A 24,564-nucleotide genomic window follows, 5' to 3' on the forward strand; every position below is an offset into this window, starting at 1 on the left:
AGATCTGCATTAGAATCACCCAGGGGACTTCTATAACCACACCCATGCCCGGGCCCCACTCCTTCCTAAGCAAAGCAGGATGAGTATTGGGCAGTCCTGAGCCAAGCTGCACATTTTTCTAAAAAACCCCCAAGTGGTGCTAATGTGATCAGGGTTGAGACAGCTCACCTAAGGTTCAACTCATAGTTAAGCAGGGGCCCAGCCTTGAAGGAGCAGGTTCCTGCAGACTAGGTGACCAGACTTTACTTGGTCTTATCACTTTCAATTTTCTTGTCCCCACTGAACAGTATATCACACGATAAAGGCAACTTACTGCTATGCCTCATTTAACAACTACTTTCAAAACAGGAAATAAGCAGGAGTGCTCTTCCTTCTAGGCACCTCACCCCAGTTTCTGGCAGAGTCAGATAGACAACAGGCTGCCAACAGGTGGTTCATGAAGGTGAGGTTTACTTCCTCTCTCTCTGACCCCAAAGAGGTGCTAATAAGAAGAGGAGCTAGGGGTCTGGAGTGTTCACTGTAAATGGTCGTCTACTGTGGCTACAACACTTCGCAAAAAAGCCAATAGAGGAAAAAAGCTTCTTTTAAATTCTTCAGGATAAGAAAACAAATTGGGCTTCTAGTCAAGAAGGAAGAATAGGGCCTCCTCCCATGACCACATCAAAATTACAACTAAACTACAGAACAACTGTCACTGAGAACCACCTGAAATCTAGCTAAATAGAAGTCCTACCACTAAGGACATACAGAAGCCATGCTGAGACTGGTAGGAGGGGCAGAGACAGAGTGGGCTGGTCCCACACCCACGTGTGACAGTTAAGAAACAGAAGGGATATCTCAGCTGCGGAGAATCCCCTAGAGAGCGAGGGGTCCCAGGCCCACATCAGGCTCCCCAGGGTTTCAGTGTTGGGGAGAGAAGTCCCCATAAGTTCTGGTTGTGAAAACCAGTTGAGATTGTGGCTGAGTGAAAAGTAGGGTGGCAGGAGTCCCAGGTGCTCCTTCTAAAGGGTGCATGCCCGAACTTACTCACTGAAACTCACTCTGAGCTCCAGCACTGGGGAAGCAACTCGAAAGGCACCAGAGACACACAGGAAGGAAATGAGTTGTCTGGCTGCAGGACAAGGGCTGGAGGGGCAGCTCTGTCTGGGCAGGCTCCATTTTGTTCCTTTTTTGAGCCCTCCACCTCACCCCTCCCCACTTCCAGCGTGCAGACATGAGAGGCCACCATATCTGAGTCTCCATCAACATGCCTAACACCGTTTACCCCTCCCTGGTGATTCTCTGAGATGCTGCCCTACCCAACTTATGTGCCCACCCAAGCCACTCCCAGTGGCTTTTACATACAAATGGTCTGTCTTGGCGCATGCTGCAGACTTTCCTAAAATATCTCAAAGGTTCACAAAACCCAAACAAGCAGCATCAGGCCTCAGCATGCCCTGTACCTCTTGCAGGGCATTGGCGGCAGCTGGCCTTAGTTTGCAGTTCTCCCAGCCACCTCCAAGCCCAGCACAAGTGGTAACCACTTGCAGATCACTCTGTAGCTCATTCCAAGTGGTCCCAGGTAGGGCACAGACAGTGACTGACCTTGACCTGCAATGGAGCCCCTCCCAAGAGGCCCCAGAACCAATATACCCAGTGACCAGCTTCAGACCACAGTAGAGCACCACCTAACCACCTCCACAAACAACACACCCAAAGGGCAGACTTCACAGGCACCAGAGCCCTGCTAAAGTGAATCCTGCTCCATAGGGTCAGCCCTTGCACAACAGCTCCTCAACTGTAGTCACGGCCAGTCCTCACAACCAATAATTTTGAGGGTCAATCCCTCCAAACAGCAACCAAGGCTCAACTACAACAGGAGGACACACACAACCCACACAAGGGACATACCTGTAGCACCCCTCTCAGGTGACCAGGGAGACTGCACCACTGGGCTTCACAGCACACCTACTACATAAGGCCACTCTACTAAGATTGGGAGACACAGCAGCCCTACCTAACACATGGAAACAAACACAGAGAGGCAGCCAAAATGGGGAGACAAAACACAGAGAGGCAGCCAAAATGGGGAGACAAAACACAGAGAGGCAGTCAAAATGGGGAGACAAAACTCCAGAAAAAGAATTAAACAAAATGCAGACAAGCAATCTACCAGAGGCAGAGTTCAAAACACTGGTTATGAGGATGCTCACTGAACTCAGGGAGAACTTCAACAAAGAGATGGGAATCATAAGAATGAAGACAGAAAACATAAAAAAGAACCAGTCAGAAATGAAGAATACAATAATTGAAATGAAGAATACATTAGTGGAAAGCAACAGTCGATTAGATGAAGCAGAGAATCGAATCAGCAATTTAGAAGATAAGGTAGCAGAAAATATCCAGTCAGAACAGCAAAAACAAACAAACAAAAAGAATCCAAACAAATGAGGAGAGTTTAAAGGGCTTCTGGGACAACATCAAGCATATCAATATTCACATCATAAGGAGAAGAGAGCAAGGAATTGAAAACCTATTTGAAGAAATAATGACTAAAAACTTTCCTAACTTGGCAAAGGAAATAAACACACAAGCCCACGAAGCACAAACAGTCCCAATCAAGATGAACCCAAAGACACATCATAATTAAAATGCCAAAAATTAAAGATACAGAGAGAATCTTAAAGCAGCAAGAGAAAAGCAGTTAATGACCTACAAGGGAGCTCCTATAAGACTGCCAGCTGATTTCTCACCAGAAACTTCATAGACCGGAAGGGATTGGCACAAAATATTCAATGTGATGTAAAGCAATGACCTACAACCAAGGTTATTCTACCCAGCAAGGCTATCATTTAGAATTGAAGGGCAGAAAAAGGGCTTCCCAGACAAGAAAAAGCTAAAGGATTCATCACCACTAAACCAGTATTACACAAAATGTTAAAGGGAGGAGAAGGAGGAGGAGGAGGAGGAAGAGGATGAGAAGGAGAAGGAGAAGTATATAATAAAATGTCAATAACTACATATCTATCAACTATTATTTTAAATATAAATGGATTAAATGCTCCAATCAAAAGACATAGTGTGGGGACGGCGGGTTAGCTCAGTTGGTTAGAGCACATGCTCTTAACAACAGGGTTGCCGGTTCTATTCCCACATGGGCCAGTGAGCTGCGCCCTCCACAACTAGACTGAAGGACAACGACTTGACTTGGAGCTGATGGGTCCTGGAAAAAACACAGTTACCCAATAAAATTAAAAAAAACAACAACAAAACAAATCTGTTGCCTATTTAAAAAAAAAAGCCATAGGGTGGCTAAATGGATAACAAAACAAAATCCTTACATATGCTATCTACAAGAGACCCACTTCAGATCGAAAGGCACACAGAGACTGAAAGTAAAGGGATAGAGAAAAGATATTTCATGAAAATGGAAACAAAGAACAAAAAAAGCTGGGGTAACAATACTTATACTAGACAAAATAGACTTTAAAACAAGAGACCAAGAAGGACCCAGTAATCCCACTTCTGGGTATTTATCTGAAGAAACCCAAAATACTACTTTGAAGGTACATGTGCACCAATATGTTCATTGCAGCATTGTTTACAATGGCCAAGACGTGGAGGCAGCCTGGGTGTCCATTGATGGTTGAATGGATAAAGAGGAGGTGGTACATATACATAATGGAATATTACTCAGCCATAAAAAAACAATAAAATCTTGCTATCTGCAATAACATGGATGGACAGAGAATGTATTATACTGAGTGAAGTCACACAGGGAAAGACACATACCACATGACAAGAAGTCAGCCCTGGAGTCTCACTTATATGTGGAATCTAAAGAACAAAATAAACAAACAAAACAGAAACAAATTCAGATACAGAGAACATTTTCATGGTTGCCAAATGGGAGGGGGATTGGGGAGGTGGGTGAAAACGACAAAGGAATTAAGAAACACAAATTGGTAGTTAGAAAATAGTCATGGGGATATATAAGTGCAGCATAGGAATATCGTCAATAATATTGTAATAACTATGTGTGGTGTCAGATGGGTACTTTATTTATAGGGTGATCACTTCATAAGGTATATAAATGTCTAATTGCTATGTTGTACACCTGAAACTAATATAATACTATATGTGAACTGTAATTGAAAAATAAATTTAAAAAAACTAATTTTCTTTCAGTATTTGATTATATTCAATGCATTCAAGTTATAAAAGTTGATGATTCTGAATTCAGACCAAAATAATACACAGCTACAGACAGGGAGTTTAGCATTTTATCCTCATTTTTGATCCACAAAGTATAAAGTGTTCATAAAGGATTTTAATAAATATATTAAGGCTTAAGGTGATCACTGTTTTGAGTGGAGGTGGGGGACTCACTTTCTAACATACTAGTTTACATTCAGAATCTTTAGAAACAAAGACGTTTGCCACCGTACAGTGAATGATACAAAACATGAGCTGGCCCAGTTTCTTTCCCAATCGACATATCTTCGCATGCTCTTCCTTCCTCCTATCTCTGATGGGCAAGGAATGATACACGTTGTTTTGACAGGTTCAGAGAATGCAGTTGATTGGTGTAACCTGAAATGTTTGTCTTTTCAGTATAGAGCTTACATGGAGTCACCTGGACAGTTGGTAATGCAGCTTACAAGTAAATAAAGCTCAACCAAGAGGCTCAAAAGCTCATGAAAAAGCAAGCAAGGCTGAAGAAGGTACTAAGGAAGGGAGCCGTGAAATGTTAGCTTTGACACATCGCAACTGGGGGCAAACCCTACAACAAAGACGGTGGCGATCGTCTTCCATCTGTCGAGAAGGAACAAACTAGAAGTCGTCTCGCAGGAAATTCCCACGAGGATCTTCTCCAGGATTCTCTTGCCATATTGTCACTATGAGTCATCAGTACCAGGGTGTCAGAATACTGCTGTGCACCTAAGCAGAAACTCGGCCATCCAAACAGGTGCCCACAAGGTGTCCGTGGAGCTCTCCCTACCTACAAAGTAAACTGGCAGCACTGGTCCCGCAAGCCTGGGGACCACCCCGCATGAGCAGAGGAGCCTTCCTGCAAGAGGGAAAGCAAATGCTGACAGTGAGTCGGTAGTAAGAGCCGCCTTCCTCCAGAGACCGTCTAGATGGACTCCAGAATCCAGTCGTGGCCGGAGAGCGTGGGGGCGGGCAGTGACAGGTCCCTCTGAGGGCTGCGTCCCCTCCCGTCGTGGAGGGGGTCCTGGAAGTCCTCCTCCTCGTCGTCGAAGAAGCCGTTCTCCAGAGCGTAAGTGCCGTCGGGGCTGGCTGCTGCCTGGCAGGCTCCCTTGTACTCCTGAATGGACTCGTACAGGCTGTACAGTTGGCAGAGCAAGGACATGTCCAGCTGTCGGAGGCCAACCTTGAGGGGAGGGTGGGAGGTAAAAACAAGAAGTCAGCCCTGGAGTCTCATTTCAGTGGAACACTGCGCCAGCCATCTGCTCGTGCCAGCACATTCCTTCCGCATAGCCAGCTACTCGGGGCGTCACTCGCATGCTTTGGCTTTCCACTTTTGAGACAGCCTGAATTGTGGGATGCCCACACCTCAGACATTACTCAGAGTGTCAGGGAAGGGTCACCCCTGAGGGCATGGGCCCCAGCCTGCAGAATCTCCCCGGCATTCAGCCAGCACACCCGTCAAGCAACAGCACTACACATTCTGGTAGCTCCGGCTGGTTTCACTCTGGATACCAAGACACAAGTGTGTCATTTCCTCTTGCTATGACCAGATTCAGAGACGACCCACATGTGCCTTCCCTGCTAACCCAGTCATTCTCAGCTCCCTGAAACACCACAGTCATCTTCCCAGTGACAGGAGCGCACCGCTCAGTGTCACATACTGGCCCCTGGAGCACCCACCCTCTGACCAGCTCAACCTGTAGGCTCTCAAGAGAGGTGGTTTGATTCCCTCTCCTCCCGACTGGATCAGTCTTACCCCAACCGAGACGGTGCTGGGATCAGTTGCCAGCGCAAGCCATTGACTGAGCCTTGCAAGACGGGGCCTCGAAGAGTCTCCTGGGAACTATTTCCACAAGTGGTGACAGAATAAAGAACATTTAAAAGTTGTATCTTTGTTTCTCTTCAAGTTCCTCCTTTCCCCAAGGCCCATCCCACAGAAAAGTATAGGACAAAAAAAAGCATCATTTTTATCAATCCCAAAGGGTTAATCCACCTGGAAATTCAGCCTAACCTAGAGCATCTGACACTTTCATGTGTGTGAGAATCACCTGGGGTTCCTGTTAACCACACAGATGCTGATTCAGTAAGTCTGGGGCCACTGGTGACAGTGACCTTGAGCAACGCTGCTGGGGAGAAACTCCAAACGAGATGCCGAGACCCGCCTTGTGCTTCTCGGCCCTCGAGCAGGTCATGAATCATCTCTATGCCTTGGTTAATGACAAAACGGAATAATAATTTCTCTGACGGGAATCTTGGGAGGAGTAAGTGAAATATCGATCCATTTTAATAAGCAGTAATTGAACGCCTCTTGTACCAAGTCCTGGGCTAAAGCACCAAAAATGCATGGAAATGTGTACAAGAAAAACACAGAGACATGTTAGAGGTTTCAGTTTCTGTAAGTCATACCCAGATAGGAGCTTTTGCTCCTCATAACAGTCTGACTTTTTCACAAGTGAAGCTGGGGTCCAGAAAGAAACATTTGTGTTGTCACAAGATTGGGTGTTAAATTCCAGGGTATTCTTCACACCCCTCAACTACTGCGAGTCACCAAGCAAACACTGGCTACCTTCCCACTGTAGCCAAACATACCATAATACAGGAACCAGGTCACATTTACTTAGCACATTTTGCTAAGACGCTCAAAGGAAGACTTCCAGATCGAGAGGCAAGTTCTGTTGTTTCCATAGCAATTCCCATTATTCAGAATTCCTTCTACCTTGGAACTTCTAAAATGAGATTTTCTCAGGAAGAGACCTCACCACAAGCCACGGGCATGGCCTCCAGGCCCAGTCAACTCTGCCACTTCCAATGGCTTTATGGAGGCCCTGCCCTCACCCTGCCTATAAAATGAGGGACATAGGGGGGATAACGTACAGCTATCTCAAACACTTTGTGAGTGTGTAGTGAACCCCTGACTCTGTCCTAAATGGCACCCGTCTGGGAGTTTCCTGAGCTGTCAGAGGGCAGAGACCTGGCTCCTGCTCTCAAAAGGACACCTGACCAGGTAAGCCACAGGTACGGCAAAAGATGCTCAGGCTGTCACAGTGCCACACCCTCGGGTGACACCATCACTCCTTGCCCTGATTAGAGTGTGAGTATGCTGCGTTGGCGTCTGTGTCAGGAGGAAAAATGGGTCCCTGACACCTGCGTTTTAAAAATCACCCAGATGATTCTGAGGTCCAGTTCCAGGGAAGAACCTGTGTTGACACAAGTATCTTTCTGTCTCTCCCAGGACACTTATATTTATTTCAGGCCAGCCAGGCAGAGAGAGCAGCATGGAGAGTACCTGCCTGAGTTGAAATGCTGGCTCTGCCACCCCCAGTTGAGAGACATGGACAAACTCTCCAGCTCCTAGGAAGAGCGACAGCTGCTGCTACCATTGGCGCTGTTTTCGTTACTCTTCTCCACTCTGCTAGTCTGCGGAATCTCGCCTGGGAAGGAAAGGCAGGTACAGGGCAAACCGGGCAGCAGAGCTCCATAATGACCGTGCACCGTGTGCCACCATGCCCCTGCCTCCACCAGTCAATACCGACACAAAGCGGAGGCAGCAGTCATCTTCGGTAGAAGACGGCCAGCGTGGTCAGGCAAGATGGAAGCAAGCAGCGAGCCTGCTCCGCCAGGAGCAGGGTGGGGACTGGAGACTCTCGAGTAGGAAAGGATCTCGGATGTCTTACTTCCACCCCCAAAGGGAGGACCTTCCACACCAGTTCACTCCTTTTCAAACAGATGTAATTATTCTTTCTACCAAGTCAAAACCTCCCACCCAGGTCTACACAGCCCTGCTGCCAGGTATTACCGAGGTGTATCCAAACCTAATTTCTCTCTTTCTTAACCACCTTTTAAATATTTGAAGATAATCTTCATTCTGTCGCTGCCCACCCCCTGAAAACACCGTCTTCTCCAGCTAATATCCTCAGGTCCTTCAATTGTTCGTGAGGACGTTCTGGTCCATTAACCATCAAATCCATTCCTCTGGCCTCGCTCCAGTTTTCCAAGACACCTCTGCTGTACCCGAATTGAGTACCATAACCAAGCCACAAGATTCTGATTCAGCCTATCTTCTGTAGGACTTAATACAAGGAGTATGAACTTTAACAACATGAGTCACTCCCTCCCAGGGTCACACCAATAATTGCTCAAAAAGCTCCAGCAAAGATCCATCTGGATCCTGGAGACCCTTCTTCTGAGTCACTCTGATACCAGATCGCTTGGGGGACCCCAAGACTGTCCCCTGCCTTGGGAATGAAAGATGGAACCAGACAGAAGTCTCAGAGAGCACCATGCTGCTGGCCCTGATGGAGGAGGGCGGGGTGGAAGAGGGAGCCTGGGCTCCCCGGCTCTGCGACCCTGGCCGGGTTTCAGAGGCCCCGACTTCCCACAGTGCCTCGGTCCCAGGCTTCTCTCCTGAGGGGCCATTTCCAGGTGTCCCTGGCCTAGTAGGACATGCCCGGCCGGTGTGGGATCCTGTCCTGGACCTTTCTGCACTGCAGCAGCCGATGACTCACAAAGCTGCCTTGTGGAATGCTGGCCTAGAAACGGAGGTCTGACCCACCTGGGAATACAGCCTGTCCAACACACGCATCTGTTACCCAAGCCAACACATGCCAAGGGTGTCGACTGATTGAACAGGCTTTAAGCACACACACGTGCACACACGCCTACACACGCCCCAGCTTCCCTGCTTTCCTCAGCACCAGCCCTCCTCTCATGTAACAGACACCCTCCAAATGAGCCGTGAGGACACATAGGTCCTACACAAACCTGCTTGCCACCAGGACACCTGTGCCTGGGCTGTGCTTGTTTACACACCAGCACTTGAGTCTTGTGCAGGAAGCTGAAAACCCCGAGGCAGCATTCCATAATCTGCTCTACCTGCATCTCAGGCAACAGTCAGGTGGCACCCAAACTGTCTCCCACTTGTCCCCACTGCGTTGGTTACAGCCCTGCTCCTGGCTCGCCCGGCCCCACGCCAGCATCTCCTCCAGCCTTCAGACTGGTTGGCTCCAACCACGTCCCTCGCTCTTCCCTCGCCTCTGTCAGGTCTTGTGGCATTTACTGTTCTCCGCCTCACACTAACGACACGCATAGCTCTCCTTTCTCCTAATGGAGGACAGGCCGGTGCGGCAGTAACCCAGCTCCTTCCCATCCCTCGGCACCAGCACAGAGCCTTGCAGAGCAGGCACTGGGTGGGAGCATTCGCTGGAGAGACCTAAGGTGCCCTCCCAGAAGCAGCCTGGGTCAGTGGGCCCCTCGCTCCAACCCGGAGAGCCCCAGAGGCAGCAGGGCTGAACAGGTAGCCCTTTGTGCCCAGAGCACCCCAAGGTGCCCTGAGGAAGCCTTGCTCTGCACGGTTTTCACCACATCATTAAAAAAAACAACACTCACGTCTTGCCTGATAGGAGCAGAAGATGCAAAACCAAGTTTCTCTGAATGCCGTGACAAGGTCAAGCGCAAGCCATGTGCACTGGGAGAGAGACTCACGACAGTCGGCCCCAGAAATCAGTCTCTCCACACTGAAGTATGAGGGTCTGGGGACGTGGAAAGGGGACCATCCAAGAGATAATATAATTAAATCCCCCGTGAACGAGAACTCATTCTTCCAGAAAAAAGTGTACGTGGGGGGAGGGGGACACCTCCGCAAGCCAGCTACCCACCCCCCATTGTTTCCATTCTGTCAGCACCGGAAGGCTATCATCTCACTGATGTGTTCCCACAGGTCCCTGAAGGACAGCTGACCTCCGGAATTCACAGCTGGATTCAGAAGATACAGCTGTTTTTGAAATTACACCTTTAAAAAATTCAGATAGGCTCATTTAAGGACAGCACAGCTTTCTAAGACCCTGTCATTGTAGCCCTCATTCTAGACTTTCAAGAGAAGAACAAGCCACACATTTCCACTGCTTTCAACTGCTGACATGGTTCCTTCCTCTCTGTGTCCAGGCTTCCTGCTTCCTTCCTGATCCTTCTCTTCTCTTTCCCCACAGCCCCCTGCACCCGCCAGCAGCACTCGCAGGTGCTCACCAACCCACAACATACACAATCCCGAGCCACCCTTGACATGGCTTCAGAAACCCACAAAAGGCTGGCTTTTGAAGTGCCCCTCAGATAGGGCGGTGGCTCCCAGCTGAGTTTCACATCACTCAGTCTCTGAATATCTTTGGTGGGGAGGGACTTCTTCCTAACTTTAAAAAATTACAATAGAAACATTACCTGTAGGGCACAAGGCTTAGAAGATGAAAGGAACTTTTAAAGTGAAATGTTTGTTGATTCAAAGCAAAGTATCAGAAAAAAGTTTAGGATATTTTTTAGAAATAAAAACTAGTATTAAAGTCTGTTTTAAGAAACTAAAACTAAAAAAAAAAAAAAAAAGAAACTAAAACTAAAAGTTGCAGTAATTCACTAGCATGTTTAAGAGACATAAACAAAAGCAACTTCTTCCCAAATACAGCAGTGAGTAGAAAGCAAAACCAACAGACAGGAAATGAATTATCAGTGCCTGGCTCCATACTGAGCAGGGTCTGTGGGTCGGGCTGGGGAGGGAGCCGGTCGTGGTGCTGAGACGGGTTCTTCTCAGCAAATTCCACTGGGATGGACTCTGAAGTGACACCCCCCACCCCGCCCCGGTCCACTATCTCCTATCACCGCAATTCCTCAACCTGAGATGAAAAGTAACCCCTCACATGGGGCGGGGGGATGTACAGCTAAGCCGGAGGATGGGACCTATAGCATAGGGTCCTGAAACAAGGGGACAGATGCAGAAAACGTTTGTTGTATGAGAGTTCACATCAAAACATAATGGGTGATAGGAACTTGGTCTAAGACATTATGGTGGAGTCACACGATAAAAACCAGGCAGTCGTTTAAAAGAACGAGCAGTTCTGCATGTACTAGCGTAGAACAGTGACCAACATGAACTATTCAGCACAAACGTTCCAAGATCTCACTTTGTACGTATATGCACACACATCTGTAAGCTTCTGACTGGAAGAGAAAATGTTTGCTAGCAGAACTTCTTACTGTACTGCTTAATTTCTTCCCAACAATCATGATACTCTTAATTTCTAAAACTACGTAGTAATAACAAAAAGTACAATAAAATGGATGCACACTGCTAGCAAGACTGCGCGCTTATAAAATCTGGAGGACTGACGGGCAATGTCTATCAAAAGCCTTAAAATACTGCATAACTTTTAGTCAGCTAACTAGTTCACTTCTAGGGACTGATGGTAGAGAAGAACTGGGCTGCATATTCCTCCTGAAATATATAAGCTTCGTCCTTGTCCTGTGAGGGAGGTGTTGATTCTGTTGATGAGCAAATGAAGCCCTGGAAGGTGGCAGCCAGGGGCAGAGCAGGGAGCCGGCCAGGGCTGCAGGGCTGCAGGTGTGGTGCTGTGACCACCAGCGAGCACTGCCTGAGCAGACAACAGCAGAAGGAACATGCCACACTGCCAGCTGTGGGCTAGCAACAGGCTGAGATCACAGGTGAGTTTTAGTTTTTTTTGTCTTTTCTGAATTTTCTAGACTCTCTGTCATGAATATGTATTAACTTACAATGAGAGGACTTTGACAAAGTTATATTTTCAAAACATAAAGAATGAAGAAGCATCTACGGATGCTTGTAAATTTATTTCAGACGAGACTTGGTAAATGCCTGAAATCTAATTGAGCTGTGTAGTTTAAGGCTGCAGGACTGGAACGTAATGAAGGAAGTAGTGACCTAATGGATCGTAACCTGATTTCTGGATAAAGGATGTGTTGACAGAAGGACACTGACCTGCATACTGTTTAGAAAAGGAAAAGCAAAGAAAAGACTGCAGCAGTGTGGATCTCGTGGGCAGGGGCTATTAACCCAGCTCCCAAGCTGACAGATATGCCCCTCCCTGCCAGGCCCTACGCTCCCCTGTGAGCTGTGGTTCTGCGCTCACTGAGGCACGGTTCCCATCCATCACGTGGTCTCCTGCACCACTTTCTCCTGCCTCGGGCGGAAATGCATTGATGCCATCTGACCAGCTTTATCTCCCGTAACCACTTGAGATTCACCAAGCTGAGGACTAGACTCTGAAGAGCCATGGTGATTCAGAGGCAGAAAACAGACCAGCTTGCATGACTGTGCCCAGATTCAGCCAGACCCAAAGCTCGCCCCACCTCTACACCTTTCCACAAATCCCTCTACTAGGTAAGGCAGTTTGAGTTGGCTTTTCTGCTTACCCCAGAAGGCGTCCACCCTGAGAGCCCATTCTGCAACTTAACGTGTCCCATAAACTAACCTTAGTACCAATTCAGCCCATTTCCTCTTGTCTGGTCCTAGGCATAGATGAAGAAAAGGAATCGACCATTTTCTTTAAGAAATGTCTTTGCACAATCCTTTTACTTTTCCCCCGGGTGTAAAAACACTCTAATGTATTAAGAAATCAATGGTTCATAATTACATAAACCAGTCTTTCCTGATTCCACTTTCTAAAGCCACAATTTTCAAATATTTTGGTCGTAGGACCCCTTTACTCTTAAAAATGAACATAAATAAAATTTTTAGGAACAATCACATTTTGTAAATCTTTTTAACATCTGCCTTATCTGCTTCTGCATTTGATCTTTTGTGACATTTTGATTGAAGAAAATCTGGCCTCACACAGATACGTAATTGGGAAAGAAGTAGGCTTTCAGATACTTGTGGGGATATTCTTCTTCGACACTCCTCTTAGTTGGCTGCAGGGTGGGACTTATAATTATGCCAGTGAATTTTTCATGCTCTGTTACAATAAAATTCATCAGCCTTGCCCTCTGGATGGGTCTTTTAACCATGCATGACTTTATAACATCAAGCATTAGTTATAAGAAAAATGTGGAAAATTGATTCACTGAATTATGCAGATCTTCCAAAGGTTGATACATTTCCTTAGGTAATATTTTAAGTCACATTTGTCAATATGACCACCACATAATTATGGACCTCCAAAAGAATCTGGGGACCCCTAGGTGTCCCAGACCATACTTTAAGAACCACTGTTCTAAAGATTTCCACTTTTAGCCTTTCGATATATCCCTCAAGACACTATGCATATCCAATTTGTTTTTTAGCTACCATTTCCATATATATATACACACACATATATATATATTCACATATATATAGTTTTATATATACTGTTTTTATATATGTATATATACTGTTTTTATATATATGTATATATACTATATATATATATATATAGTTTTGTAACTTACTTTTTATACTGTGAACATTTGTGTCTGTATATACAGTTGTACAGTCTTTTCAACAATTGTGTAGTATTCTATCATTATTACATATTATACAATTCTGTTATGTATGACTGCAATACATATCCAGGTACAAGTATTGTTATTCACTTGTATGACTATTTTTGTAGGATAAATGAAATTGCAGGGGAGGAGAGGAATGGATGCCTTCCTTCCAATCCCTCCCCAGTCCTGGGGCCACAGACAACAGACCATCCATCCAAGGCCCAAAGGTTCATGACTCAAGACAATGAATGCTGACATGGATGCAGCTGATGCTAAAAATCAGGTGGGATGAGAGGTAAAAACATGACTTCTGACATTTGAAGGTTAGCTTGTGTTCTGTCATTTTCTTGAATGATATCCAATTAATCGAGATTCCCTCCGTGTAGGAGCAGGTACAGTTAAGAAAGATAACCTGAAACTAAAATCAGAAAACCCTTTCTTGGACAATGTATAGAAAATTTCATATCAGCACCTAGTGTTTTCAGACAACTGACATAAGCAACAGAAAGTGGTTGGCATCAATTCTGTTTTATGGTGTTTATTTCCCTACATAAAATTATTTCACCATCATTATGATCATTCTTTTAAATCTCTGCTCTAAAACATTTAGGTAAAACATGAGACTTTATTGCTTTGATTTGCATATCTGTGGTTATAAGAATGTTAAACACCTTGCATTTCTTTTTAACTGCCTTGAACTTGGCTACTTTATCTCCAGTTCGAAGCACAGTCAACAACCTAATAAAACATCCTTTCCATGTTCTCTAGTCTCTATATGTATTTCGGTGATAATCTTGTGCTCAGCCTCTCCAGGCTGAGGTGGCCTGGTGCCCATAGGGGTTACCCTCCCTTCCCCACCCCCACCCCAAGGTCAGCACCTCCCTGTCCTGACCCTCAAAGACAGGATTCTCATACCTGCAAAACCAGCCCAGCCCACAGCTCTTAGGGGTGATCGAGGAAGTGAACACAAAGTGCCCATAGAAACTGAAATGGCCACACTCCTCTTAACGAATTTCTATAGAACTATAAGGAAGGCTAAGGGTTTTTCAGTCTCCAAAGTTCTTGGAGGGAGAATAAACATCTCTGTGTCAAGTGTCTGTGAAGGAACAAGCCACAGGAGGGAAGGAGCAACGTAAGGAGCCCTCCCCACTTATCTAGAAACATCCTGTGCATGTGGGCAGGGAACGGGGCGAATAGGAGGAGGCGGCTCTGGAGAATGACGCTGGGCAAGAGGGGCAAATATCTGATCCAGCCAGTCTCAGTGCTGGTTTCCTGTTCTTGGGCTCTGTGGTCTGTCTGGAGGCTTTCCTGCCCGGGATCCTGAAAAATTTAGCTTTTCAAACTGGGGTCTGAAGTCTCCGTGGAGTAGGTGAGTATTCCAGGCGCTAAACGAAAAGCTTCCGGCTGCTGCATGGTGTGGATGAACTGCACGAGGGCCGGTCTGCTTCTCCAGCTGCCCTGGACGTCCTCGCCCACCTGGCCTAAGCTCTCCAGCACTGCTGGACCAGGCCCGGAGCCAGGGTCAGCACTGAGCTCTTCCAGACGCAAACACGCCTGGGCACCAGCTCATTCAGGAACCTCTGCAAATGAAGAGGTGGCCACAGTAGCAATAACGAGGCACTTTCATATTCACATCTAACAGACAGACACCTTCAACCAGAAGGGGCGGGGGATGTAGAAGGCGTGCTATTTGTAGACACTTGTGAGTTAGGAAAAATATTAACTTACGGCCCCTCTCGGTAGACACAGTAATAGTAAATATTAAAGTCGTATGAAAAAACATCTTCCAGTCCTTTACAGCTTCAGATCCTGGGACTATAAGTAGAATCTCAGAGGTGACATCAAAAGTGAGTGAAACCAGACCGCTGACCCCACAGCCAGCCCTACTGCCCCACCCCCACCACACAGCCGCACAAGGGTTTTCACATGCACAAACGATTGCATATATTTAGTTTTCTTTTTTGTGTGTGTGTGTGGGGCGGTTCCTGGAATGGGGACAAGTACTGTACAGCGTAATTATGGCCTAAAAATTGTAAGAACTATCGTAGACAGCCTAATTTTTGATAAACAGCGTCCAAGAATAGCAGTTGCCCCATTCCTTCTTTTCTGCTTCCAGTTGCGCGAAGTGGGTGTGCAGCAGCAAACGCAGCGGTGCAGTGTCCTCAGGGCACCACCGCCAGTACTCGTGCCCACGTGATTCTATGGGACTGACTCCTAGGCAGCTGCGAAGACCCAGAAAGGCACGAGAGGAAAAGAATCACACTGCTACAGCCAAAAGGATCCTTCGCGGCTTGAACCCTCGTTTTCCCAACAGGGAAGCTAAGCCTCAAGCAGAGAACAGGCTTACCAAAGTGATACCACAGAATTTAATGCCAGTACAGCATCCTGATGCCTGCTTCACGAGCTTGGCAGGATCAAGGTCATCAGGCACCCCCAGGCTCCTGTGACCATGACAACCAAGAAGGCCACAGTGCGAGCTAAGGCCCTCGTCTCAGACGGCATTTCACAGGCCCGATTTAAGGCTGGACCTTCACCACAAACCCTTTCAAAGACTACAAGCTCCTCTCCAAGACACTGGTGTCACGTGGAGGGGAACACTGAATCCCACGGAGATGTCTGCCATTCAAGCTAACACATGGCTAAGCTCACCAGACATTTAGTTGTCTCAAGTGAAACGTGAGGCAGATAAGTATTGTTGGTCTCAGAAATGAAACATTCTCCTGAGATTAAATTCTTCTCCCAAATCTTTTCAGTTCAAGAACAAAAAGTTCTGTGTGGATGACTTCCCAGTCGTGTACAGGTGGGTGCCCAAACTACTGTTTGATAGTTTGAAGACAAAAAGAAACTGAGGCAAAGAGGTTCCGAGGCAGACCTGTGAGAACCTGCTGCCGCTGGTCTGAGCAGCAGAACCCACGGATCCCCGGGGACGCTGCCCCACGCCCCCTGCCCCCACGGTCCCCTGCCTCACGTCTGAGGCCCTTTTTCTGCCTCTACACTTTCGTGTGACTCTTGGCTATCTGAGCTTGATGAGGCAACCTCACCTCACGGAGCTGCTGGGCAGAATAGTCTGTGGAAATCTGCGTGAGAAAAGGTGTGAGCCAGGGGGCCCAGTGGATATGGAGAGTCAAGACCTCCTTCAACCACATGCAAGGATTTGAAATGCTGACTGAGATCTAGTGAGCAAAGCTAGCCTGTCAGCTTAGGCAGGTAAAACTCTTTCAAACCGTGGAGCGCTCAGGGCAAAGTATTTTTATATAGAAAGAGGTCTGTGATATCTAGTATTTTGGCTGTCCAGCAGCCCTCTGCTCCATCTCTGCAAACCGTCCTTTCTTTGAGGAATGCCCAGCCCCCCACATGGTCACACACTCTTAGTAAAATACGATCGTGCCCTGGGTCACAACTCGCTGGCCCAGGCTGGCCAGGCCACCCAAGCTGGGCACTTTGAGTCCTTCCTCACAGCATTTACAGACTGGACCTAAGAAGCAACGGCGAAACCAAGAGTGCAGACTGTTAGAAGCCATGTTCCAAAAGGTAGAAAAAAAATAAAATGGTGGGAGAGGGGGGACAATACAGTGGACTTCCTGGAACCCCAACAGCCAGGTCCTGTCTCTGTATGTGCATCCAGCTGTTCAACAAGACTGTGCCTTTGCAAGAGCTCGCTAGTTCAGATGGAGTTTCTATTACCAAGGTGGAGTCTTCGGTCATGAAAACGAGAAGTGGTCTAAACTACAGCAGTCATATTGCTGTGAAGATGCCCATGTCTACCAGATGGGGTCAGCTCCTTCACATCTAGAATGTTCCTAGTCACCCCTGTATCCAGCACTTTACACCTAACATACACCCAGTAAACATCCATTGAATATGATCTAAAAATACTCTCTGATATTTAAAAAAAAACTGATGAACTCAGCTTCTCATTTTAATGGCATTTTTCTGGTCTATAGAACAATAACCATCTGAATGACCCTCACGGCTTTCTAAATGGGCCCATTGGGGGATGAGATGGGAACCACAGTGGTACAGAAATCCAGAGAAGGGGTCACTGGAACAGGAAGTGCTGAAACTTGGAGTACAAACTATGACTCTCAGAGCAGAGCAGGGTGTCACCAATCATGGGACAGAATCCTGTGCCCACACAGGCTCCCCCTGCCCTCACACGCCCTGTACACCAGCTTCCCCAGCTCCCACCCTTACCATCCTTCAAACCATTCTCTCCAGGCCAAAATCTCCCCTCCAGCCTCTCACTCCACATTCCGAAATGTTTAACACTCTTCCACTGATGTCCTGGCAAGCCACCTTCCCGCTGAAAGCAGCCACTTCTCCTGACTCCCACATTGAATGTGCAACAAACCCCACACTCCCAATGAGGGATTATCAAGGCTGTTGCTGCCATATAAAGGCATACTATGCAGTTATTGAAGCCATTCTAACACACAGAGTATGCCAAGAAAAATGTACACACATTTTAAGAAAGGAAAAAAATTGTAATACAATGAATGATACTAGCATTCATTTGATTAACGCTATCTTTTGAGCCAGTGTCATACTACATATTGCTACTGTAATTCAATTCAACTTCAAACAGTAATACATAGGGTGGACGGGTGGCTCAGTTGGTTAGAGTGCGAGCTCTGGGCAAAGGAGATGCCAGTTCGATTCCCACATGGGCCAGCGCGCTGCGCCCTCCGCAACTAGAATGAAGTCAATGAGCTACTGCTGAGCTCCCGGGTGGCCAGATGGCTCAGTTGGTTGGAGCGTGGGCTCTCAACCACAAGGTTGCCGGTTCAACTCCCACAAGTGATGGTGGGCTACGCCCCTTGCAACTAACAACAAGGCAAATGGACCTGGAGCTGAGCTGCGCCCTCCACAACTAAGATTCAAAGGACAACAACTTGACTTGGAAAAAGTCCCGGAAGGACACACTGTTCCCTAATAAAGTCCTCTTCCCCTTCACCCATTAAAATCTTAAAAAAAAAAAAAAAAACACACCACAAAGTAATACATAGATAACATCTCTTAAAATGTGCACATTTTTGGGCATCCCCAGTATATATTGACCCAGATGTTTGTAATATGTGCCCCGAGAAAGGCAATATAATATGATCTGTGTGTGCGAATGCGTACGAGTGTGTGCGTGTGTGTGTGTGAGTGTGTGTATATGAGTAAGTGTGAGCGTGTATGAGTGTGTGTGTGAATGTACGAGTGTGTGTGCAGGCTTGCACGCGGAGAGTATAGTGCAGTAGTTAAACAGGCCTTTGGAGCTGGACACATCTGACTGAATTTATGACCTCAGGGGAGGTACTTAAATTATGAGTGATTTTTACAAATATGAAAGACTTTGAGTGTGTATCTCATGGAAAAATTCCAAGCGGATGTATAGAAAGCAGTTACATTGCGCTTACACAGGAAACAGCCCAAAATCTTACCAGTGATTATCACTGGTGCTAGGACTGTGCGTAACTTTGAATTGTTTTGCTTCCCTGCACGTCCCATGAGAAGCTGAAGTCACCGCTGGTTCCTTTCATCACCTTCCCCAACTCTAATATTTAGTCAGCAATCCCGCAGCATCTGCTTCGGAGGAGCGTCTCCCGCGTGTTCCCCGCTCACGGGTCCCCACCTTGTTGGAGGCTCTGCCTCCTGCTCTCCTCTAGCTCCTCCCACGCGTCCAGCTCTCCCTCCTACACCCTACAATCAAATCCATCTCTCAGAGTCCAACTCTGTGCCACTGTCCTGCTTCACCCCTTCCCTGGCAACCCTTGGCCCACCATCACAAGCCCCTTGCTGCCGCCCACTCCCAGTGCCTGCTTGCTGTCGCTGTCCTAGGGCCCTTTTCCCTGATTAAAATCCTGTCGCCTCCATGTCACAGCTGCTGGAAGTCAGCCCTTTCTCTGCACAAAACTTTTTTTTTAAAGGGATTAATCACATTCAAGGGCCATGAATTCCAGTTCTGTCCCTTGACACAGATTTGACCTCAGGCCTTCAAATTAAATAGATCAACACAAACTGTTCCTGGAAATAATTCAGGAATGAACTCCCAGTTCTTATCTGTGTGAGGCCCTCACAGTGGGAGCCTGGGCTTCAGCGGGTCACTCAGACCCCCACCACCCCAGGTGAGCAGGTCTCTGAAAAAGCCAAAAGACCAGAATACTTTCAAAGACCTTCTGACATTTCTTGAAAGGGACTTTGTCAAGGCCTGTAGCCTATCTTAACTTTATCTCAGCTAAATATCAGACAGACTTCAGGATGGCTGTTTATTTTCCTGGTGCTTCAGATCGTTAGGCTTAGAGACAGCTCAGGCCCAAGACAAAATTACAAGGTTGTGGCTGTACTTGAGTGGCACCAGGAGGGACCTGGAAAATTACTTTTGGGAATGGCATGTTGACTCCCAAGCCACCACAGCAAGACTCCAAAGCATGTTTATAAACCAGACAGCGTCACAAAAGGAGTGGCCCTGAGCTTTTCCTGTCTCAGTTTCAGTATGGAACTTAAGCTGGGAGGACTTTTCCTATTTCACCGCCATATTTAAGCAATATCTAAGTTCAGACTGTAAACATGCTAGACATAAATTTATCTAATTCAAACGCAGCACTGCTGGTGTCTATAAATATTTATTCATAAATAAAAACACTCGGCTTGGAATTTAAAGTCATTCTGTAAGAAGCTTAAAAATCTTTTCAAAGAGAATTGGAAATCACTTCAATGCCAGCTACAGAGTGAGAAGACAGTATCTAATTGATTAAAAAGTATTAAGGCTGCTTTTCTAGATTTAATTCTGTTTTCAGAACAGATATGCTTCTGGGGGGAAAAAGATGCATAAATGGAATTTTTCTTAATGAACTAGACGCATATTCAAAGGATTCCCATTATAAATATTTTGGCAAATTTATTCTTGGGGGCAAAACGGCTTTCACATATTGGATTTCCTTAATGAAGAATTTACCTGTACTGGAAGAGGGAAAGAACCAGTACTAGGTGAAGGGAATGGGCAGATCCTAAAGAGAGGGGCAGTGGGCGGGGACGCCGGGGGGAGGAGGGGGTGGTGACCGTAGCCAGCGAGAGGGTTAGAAAGGAGGCAGTTTCTCTGTTTTCTTCTGGCCTAAGCCGAGTGGAGAGAGCTGGGGAAAGGCTCGATAACACCTAAATCTCTGTCCTTGCCCTGCTTTTGGCGTCGCCCTAAATCGTGCGTCTTGGTCCAGAAGCACCTAATGTACTTCCCTAGGACTGACGAAAACTAAGCCCCATTGTTTGGATCCCAGACGGGAGGACCCCAGGGGCCCTTCACAGAGAGGGGCTAGGTGCGCGCTCGCCCGCACGACCGTCTGGAGCCTGAGGCTCCGGCTGTAATCGGATTCTGCACGCGCCGCCTGGGGCGCCGGGGAGGGGCGAGGGCTGTTCCAATCGACGCTCGCTAGAACCCAGCTGTCCCCATCCAGACAGGAAAGCACCACCGCACACAACTCTTAACCCCTTGGGCGCAGGGAAAGCCGTTCCCTGACACTGGAGATCTGCTGCACTCTGAGGGGGATGAGAAAGCCACTCCCGCACCGAGGCCAAGGGCGAACCCCACGCCGCGCCTCCGGCCGCCGGGGTTTCCGAGCCAGCAGGGGCCAGATTGGGGATAGCCGCTCTCCAAAGCTGCCTTTGGAGAGTAGGGACCCTGTCTGGGCGAGGGTCCAATCGCGGACACAGAGGACAAGTAAAAGGGGTAGTTGAGAGGACAGTGCCCGTCTTTCCACGCCAGCTTTTGGGGCACAAGAACCAGAGAAGGGAGGGTTGGCGCGGGGACTTCCGGAGCAGAGCTCGGGTCCCGCGAACTTGCCCGGACGGCGAGCCGGGTCAGGCAGACCCTCCGCCCCCACGCCCGGCCTGCGGAGCCCCCTTACCATCTCCTTGCGCAGCAGGGCCAGCGCGGCGTCCAGGTTTGGAGGTTTGGCTGGCAGCGCTGCGCTACGGGCCCCGCCGGCGCCCGCGCCCCCGCGGCTCAGCTCGTCCTGGATGCGCGACTTCTGCGCGTACAGCCGCTCCAGGTGCCGCCAGCCCCCCGCCGCGCCGCCGCCCGACGCCGAGTGCAGCAGCCCACTCAGGCTCTTGGGCAGCGGGGGTAGCCCGTCCACCCGCAGCCCCCGCGCACCGGCCCCGCTCATCGCCCTGGCCCGGCCACGCGCCCGGCCGCGACTGCCGGACCAACTCTCTCCTGGCCCGCCCCGCCCCCTTCCCGACGGCGCCCCGCCCACTTCCCGCCCCACCCGCGCCCCGCCCCCTCAAGCCCCACCGGCCTGGCTCTCTTCCAGCCCCACCCACTTCCAGCCCCGCCCACCTACCCCGGACCCGCCCCCCGCTCCCCGCTCTCCTCCAACCCCACCCCCTTTCCGCGCGCCTGGTCCCGGCCCTGTATCCGCCCGGCTTACATCTAGCCCCTCCCCCGACGACCCCCCTCACCCCACCTCACAGACTGTGCTACTCTCGGGACTGAGCCCCGCCCCGGCTGCACCAGACCAGGTAGGCTCCCTGACCAGCCCCCAAGGCTGCTCGTAATTACCGAGGGGGCCCCACTTCAGATGCGCCCCGATGAGGCCTCTGGTGCCCGGGGAGGGGGTACAGAGTTTCCCACTCAGAGCCGCAGGACGCCAGTGAGGTCTGGCGGTTCTGGGGATCCCGCCTGCGGTCGCCGTCCCCGGAGGCCAGGACCCAACCGGCAGGTCCCGGCTGACCGAGGTCTGGCCTCAGGACCCCCGCTTCCCCTCGAGGACGAAATCCAGACTCTGCCGCGAGGGCTTTCTCGGTAAGTTGCACGTCCAGCCTAGAAGAGCTCCAGGTCCACCTTGAGACTTGAAAACAAACGAGTCTTTCAGCCTCGCCGTAAGCACAAAAGTAATTCTAAATGGAAATGTTCGGAAAGTAGAGAAAAGGATTAAATCTAGGAAAGTAGCCATCAACTCTGAGGCAAAAATAGCACGACTCACAGAAAAAAGAGAAACAGGCTCTCCCCCTTCCAGGAAGAACAAAAACCACAGTTACACCAGATTAGAGACGGGGTCAGGAAGTCGGGACAGACTTGCAGACACAGCCCCACCGCAGGTTAGATACCAATGCCGCATACAGTCAATGACTTTAACGCCTACTGATTATTGGTTTTAATTGTAAAAGATTCAATTGTTCTAAATACATTCAATAGGATCATAAATTACAACGTGCTCTGAGCGCTTTAGACAGCCAACATAAGAAGACCTTCACTTTGGGGGGCTTTCCCCCTTTAACCTACCGCCCCTTTGGGGCCCACCCCAGAATGCAGGTTTTGAACGTTCGCAGATGTTCTCCCCTGGACCCTTACAACTGGCTGAGACCCACAATGAGAAACCCCAGCTTAGGTCGGTAATTTGAGGGCATCCGAGACTCTTCCCACCCCACCCGCTGCCCAGAATTTTCCACCTTATCACCCCACCTCACCTTGCACTAATTACCTAGTCACATTTCCGGATTTGGGGTAGTCCTTCATTCACCTATTTAAACAGTGGGTGTCTTCCCCACCGAGTAACAAATTTGCTTGTGTGGGAGTAAGGGACAGGAGGGGACAGAACCATTTTGATCTTTCCATCACACCCTGGCATGAATTCCTTTAATTCCATGTGTCACGTTGCTGTCTGTCCTGCAGTCTCTAGCAGAGCTCACCGAAGTTAGGTGATAGGAGGTTCGGTTATTCCACGGTGCAATGAGAAAAGAAATAATTTCAAAGCATCAGGGCCTGAAATCATTTTAAAGCACATGCTTTAGAGGACTATGGATGGCATAAAGGAAAGACGGTTCAGGCCAGCTGTACAGCAACATGAGGTCCCCAGTGCCAGGACATGAGGGACAGTTTAAATAACGTCAACCCCACAATTTTAAAGGCAGGCTCTGCGATCTGGGATATACTCAGTGAGGTGAACATATTGAATAGACCCCTTTATCTCTACAAATAACAACCTGTGTGAATAGAAATTTCTACAGGATTCCTGTGGTACTGATTAAGACTCTTTGTATAAACCCAAAACATAACTATGCAAGAGCTACCAAATATTTTCACACGCATGGGAAGTGTCAGTCGGTGCCTGCCTATTAAAAGGTCAGTATAAGTACCTTTAAAGTTTCATGCATGAAACAGGAATGAAGTAATAACTTGTGAAAATGTGATTTTTTTGTGTTTACTGATTTCTGAAACACCAATATTCTGACCTCAAACCAGAATGAGGCCCAGAAGTCCTATGCAGCTAAATCAGTCTTTTTTTTTTTCTTCTTACTCTTTATTTGGTTTTGTTTAGTTGTTCACAGGCTCTTGGGAGTCAGAACATACAGACTTCTAATCCAATTTTCTATTTATTAACTCACACTTTTTCTTAGACTTTGTAGATCAAGGTCAGGCACCTGAACCTTGGAGCATAGACCTCAAAGTCCCGACATCTGATGACACTTAGTGGATCAAAGCAATGTTTCTAGCCTTTTCAGCTAGAAGCGTACTATGAACTTTCATGGACTCACCAAGAGGCATTCTCATGTCCAGCCAGTAATCCAGCCATGCCTTCATCTCACCTCCAATCCCTACCCACTTGGTGTGTGGTTTCTGGAACATCGCAGTCTTTTTGTGCTCTTTTTTTTCATAATTCTGAAAGTTTCATAACTTAGGTTGTTGAGAGAATAGAACCTGAAAAACACATTGAAAGTCCACATAGCTTTCTTTTTAGAGCTGATGACTTTCAATTCTGCAAACCATAAAGAAGTTTATCTTCTTGTCCACAGTAGTCGTTTTTCACTTGTTGCAGGACTAAATTAGAAAACTTTGAGAGCAGTTGTACAATGTATTTGGCCTACATTTTAGCAAATGTACTTAATCATACTCTTTTATATAATTTTTAAGTTGTTGCTTTGTCACCTTAACATTATTTAAGTATTTAGTCAGGACAAGGGCACAACTATTTTTGTAACCATTCTAGTACTTAGTGCTATGCTAGGCAGCTAGTGATATAAAAATTTTTTAAAGAATGTATCATTGGACATAACTCATTGAGCATCTACTATGTGTAAACCACAGTGCTAAGCTCCATGGTCACACAAAGATGAAGAGGAATGAGGACC

The 24,564-nt window shown here is 47.7% G+C and overlaps 1 protein-coding gene across 1 annotated transcript; it reads right to left on the reverse strand.

The window, feature by feature from the left end:
- Window positions 1–4,244: 4,244 nt before the first annotated feature.
- FAM89A (family with sequence similarity 89 member A) lies at window positions 4,245–21,657 on the reverse strand. The gene is made up of 2 exons (XM_019757379.3): window positions 21,339–21,657; window positions 4,245–5,374 (listed from the first exon to the last, which is right to left on the reverse strand). Exons 1-2 carry the CDS (start codon window positions 21,597–21,599, stop codon window positions 5,117–5,119), a joined length of 519 nt encoding a protein of 172 aa, XP_019612938.1. The 5' UTR covers window positions 21,600–21,657; the 3' UTR covers window positions 4,245–5,116.
- Between the last annotated feature and the right edge of the window lie 2,907 nt (window positions 21,658–24,564).

This window comes from Rhinolophus sinicus, chromosome 6 (assembly GCF_057876585.1).
Source record: "Rhinolophus sinicus isolate RSI-liver-muscle chromosome 6, RSI-T2T, whole genome shotgun sequence".
NCBI classification, from domain to species: domain Eukaryota; kingdom Metazoa; phylum Chordata; class Mammalia; order Chiroptera; family Rhinolophidae; genus Rhinolophus; species Rhinolophus sinicus.

Coding starts and splice junctions, on each gene's coding strand:
- FAM89A (XM_019757379.3), bottom strand. CDS start 21,599: ATGAGCGGGGCCGGTGCGCGGGGGCTGCGGGTGGACGGGCTACCCCCG. Junction 5,375..21,338: donor CCCTGCTGCGCAAGGAGATG/GTAAGGGGGCTC, acceptor CCTCCCCTCAAG/GTTGGCCTCCGACAGCTGGA.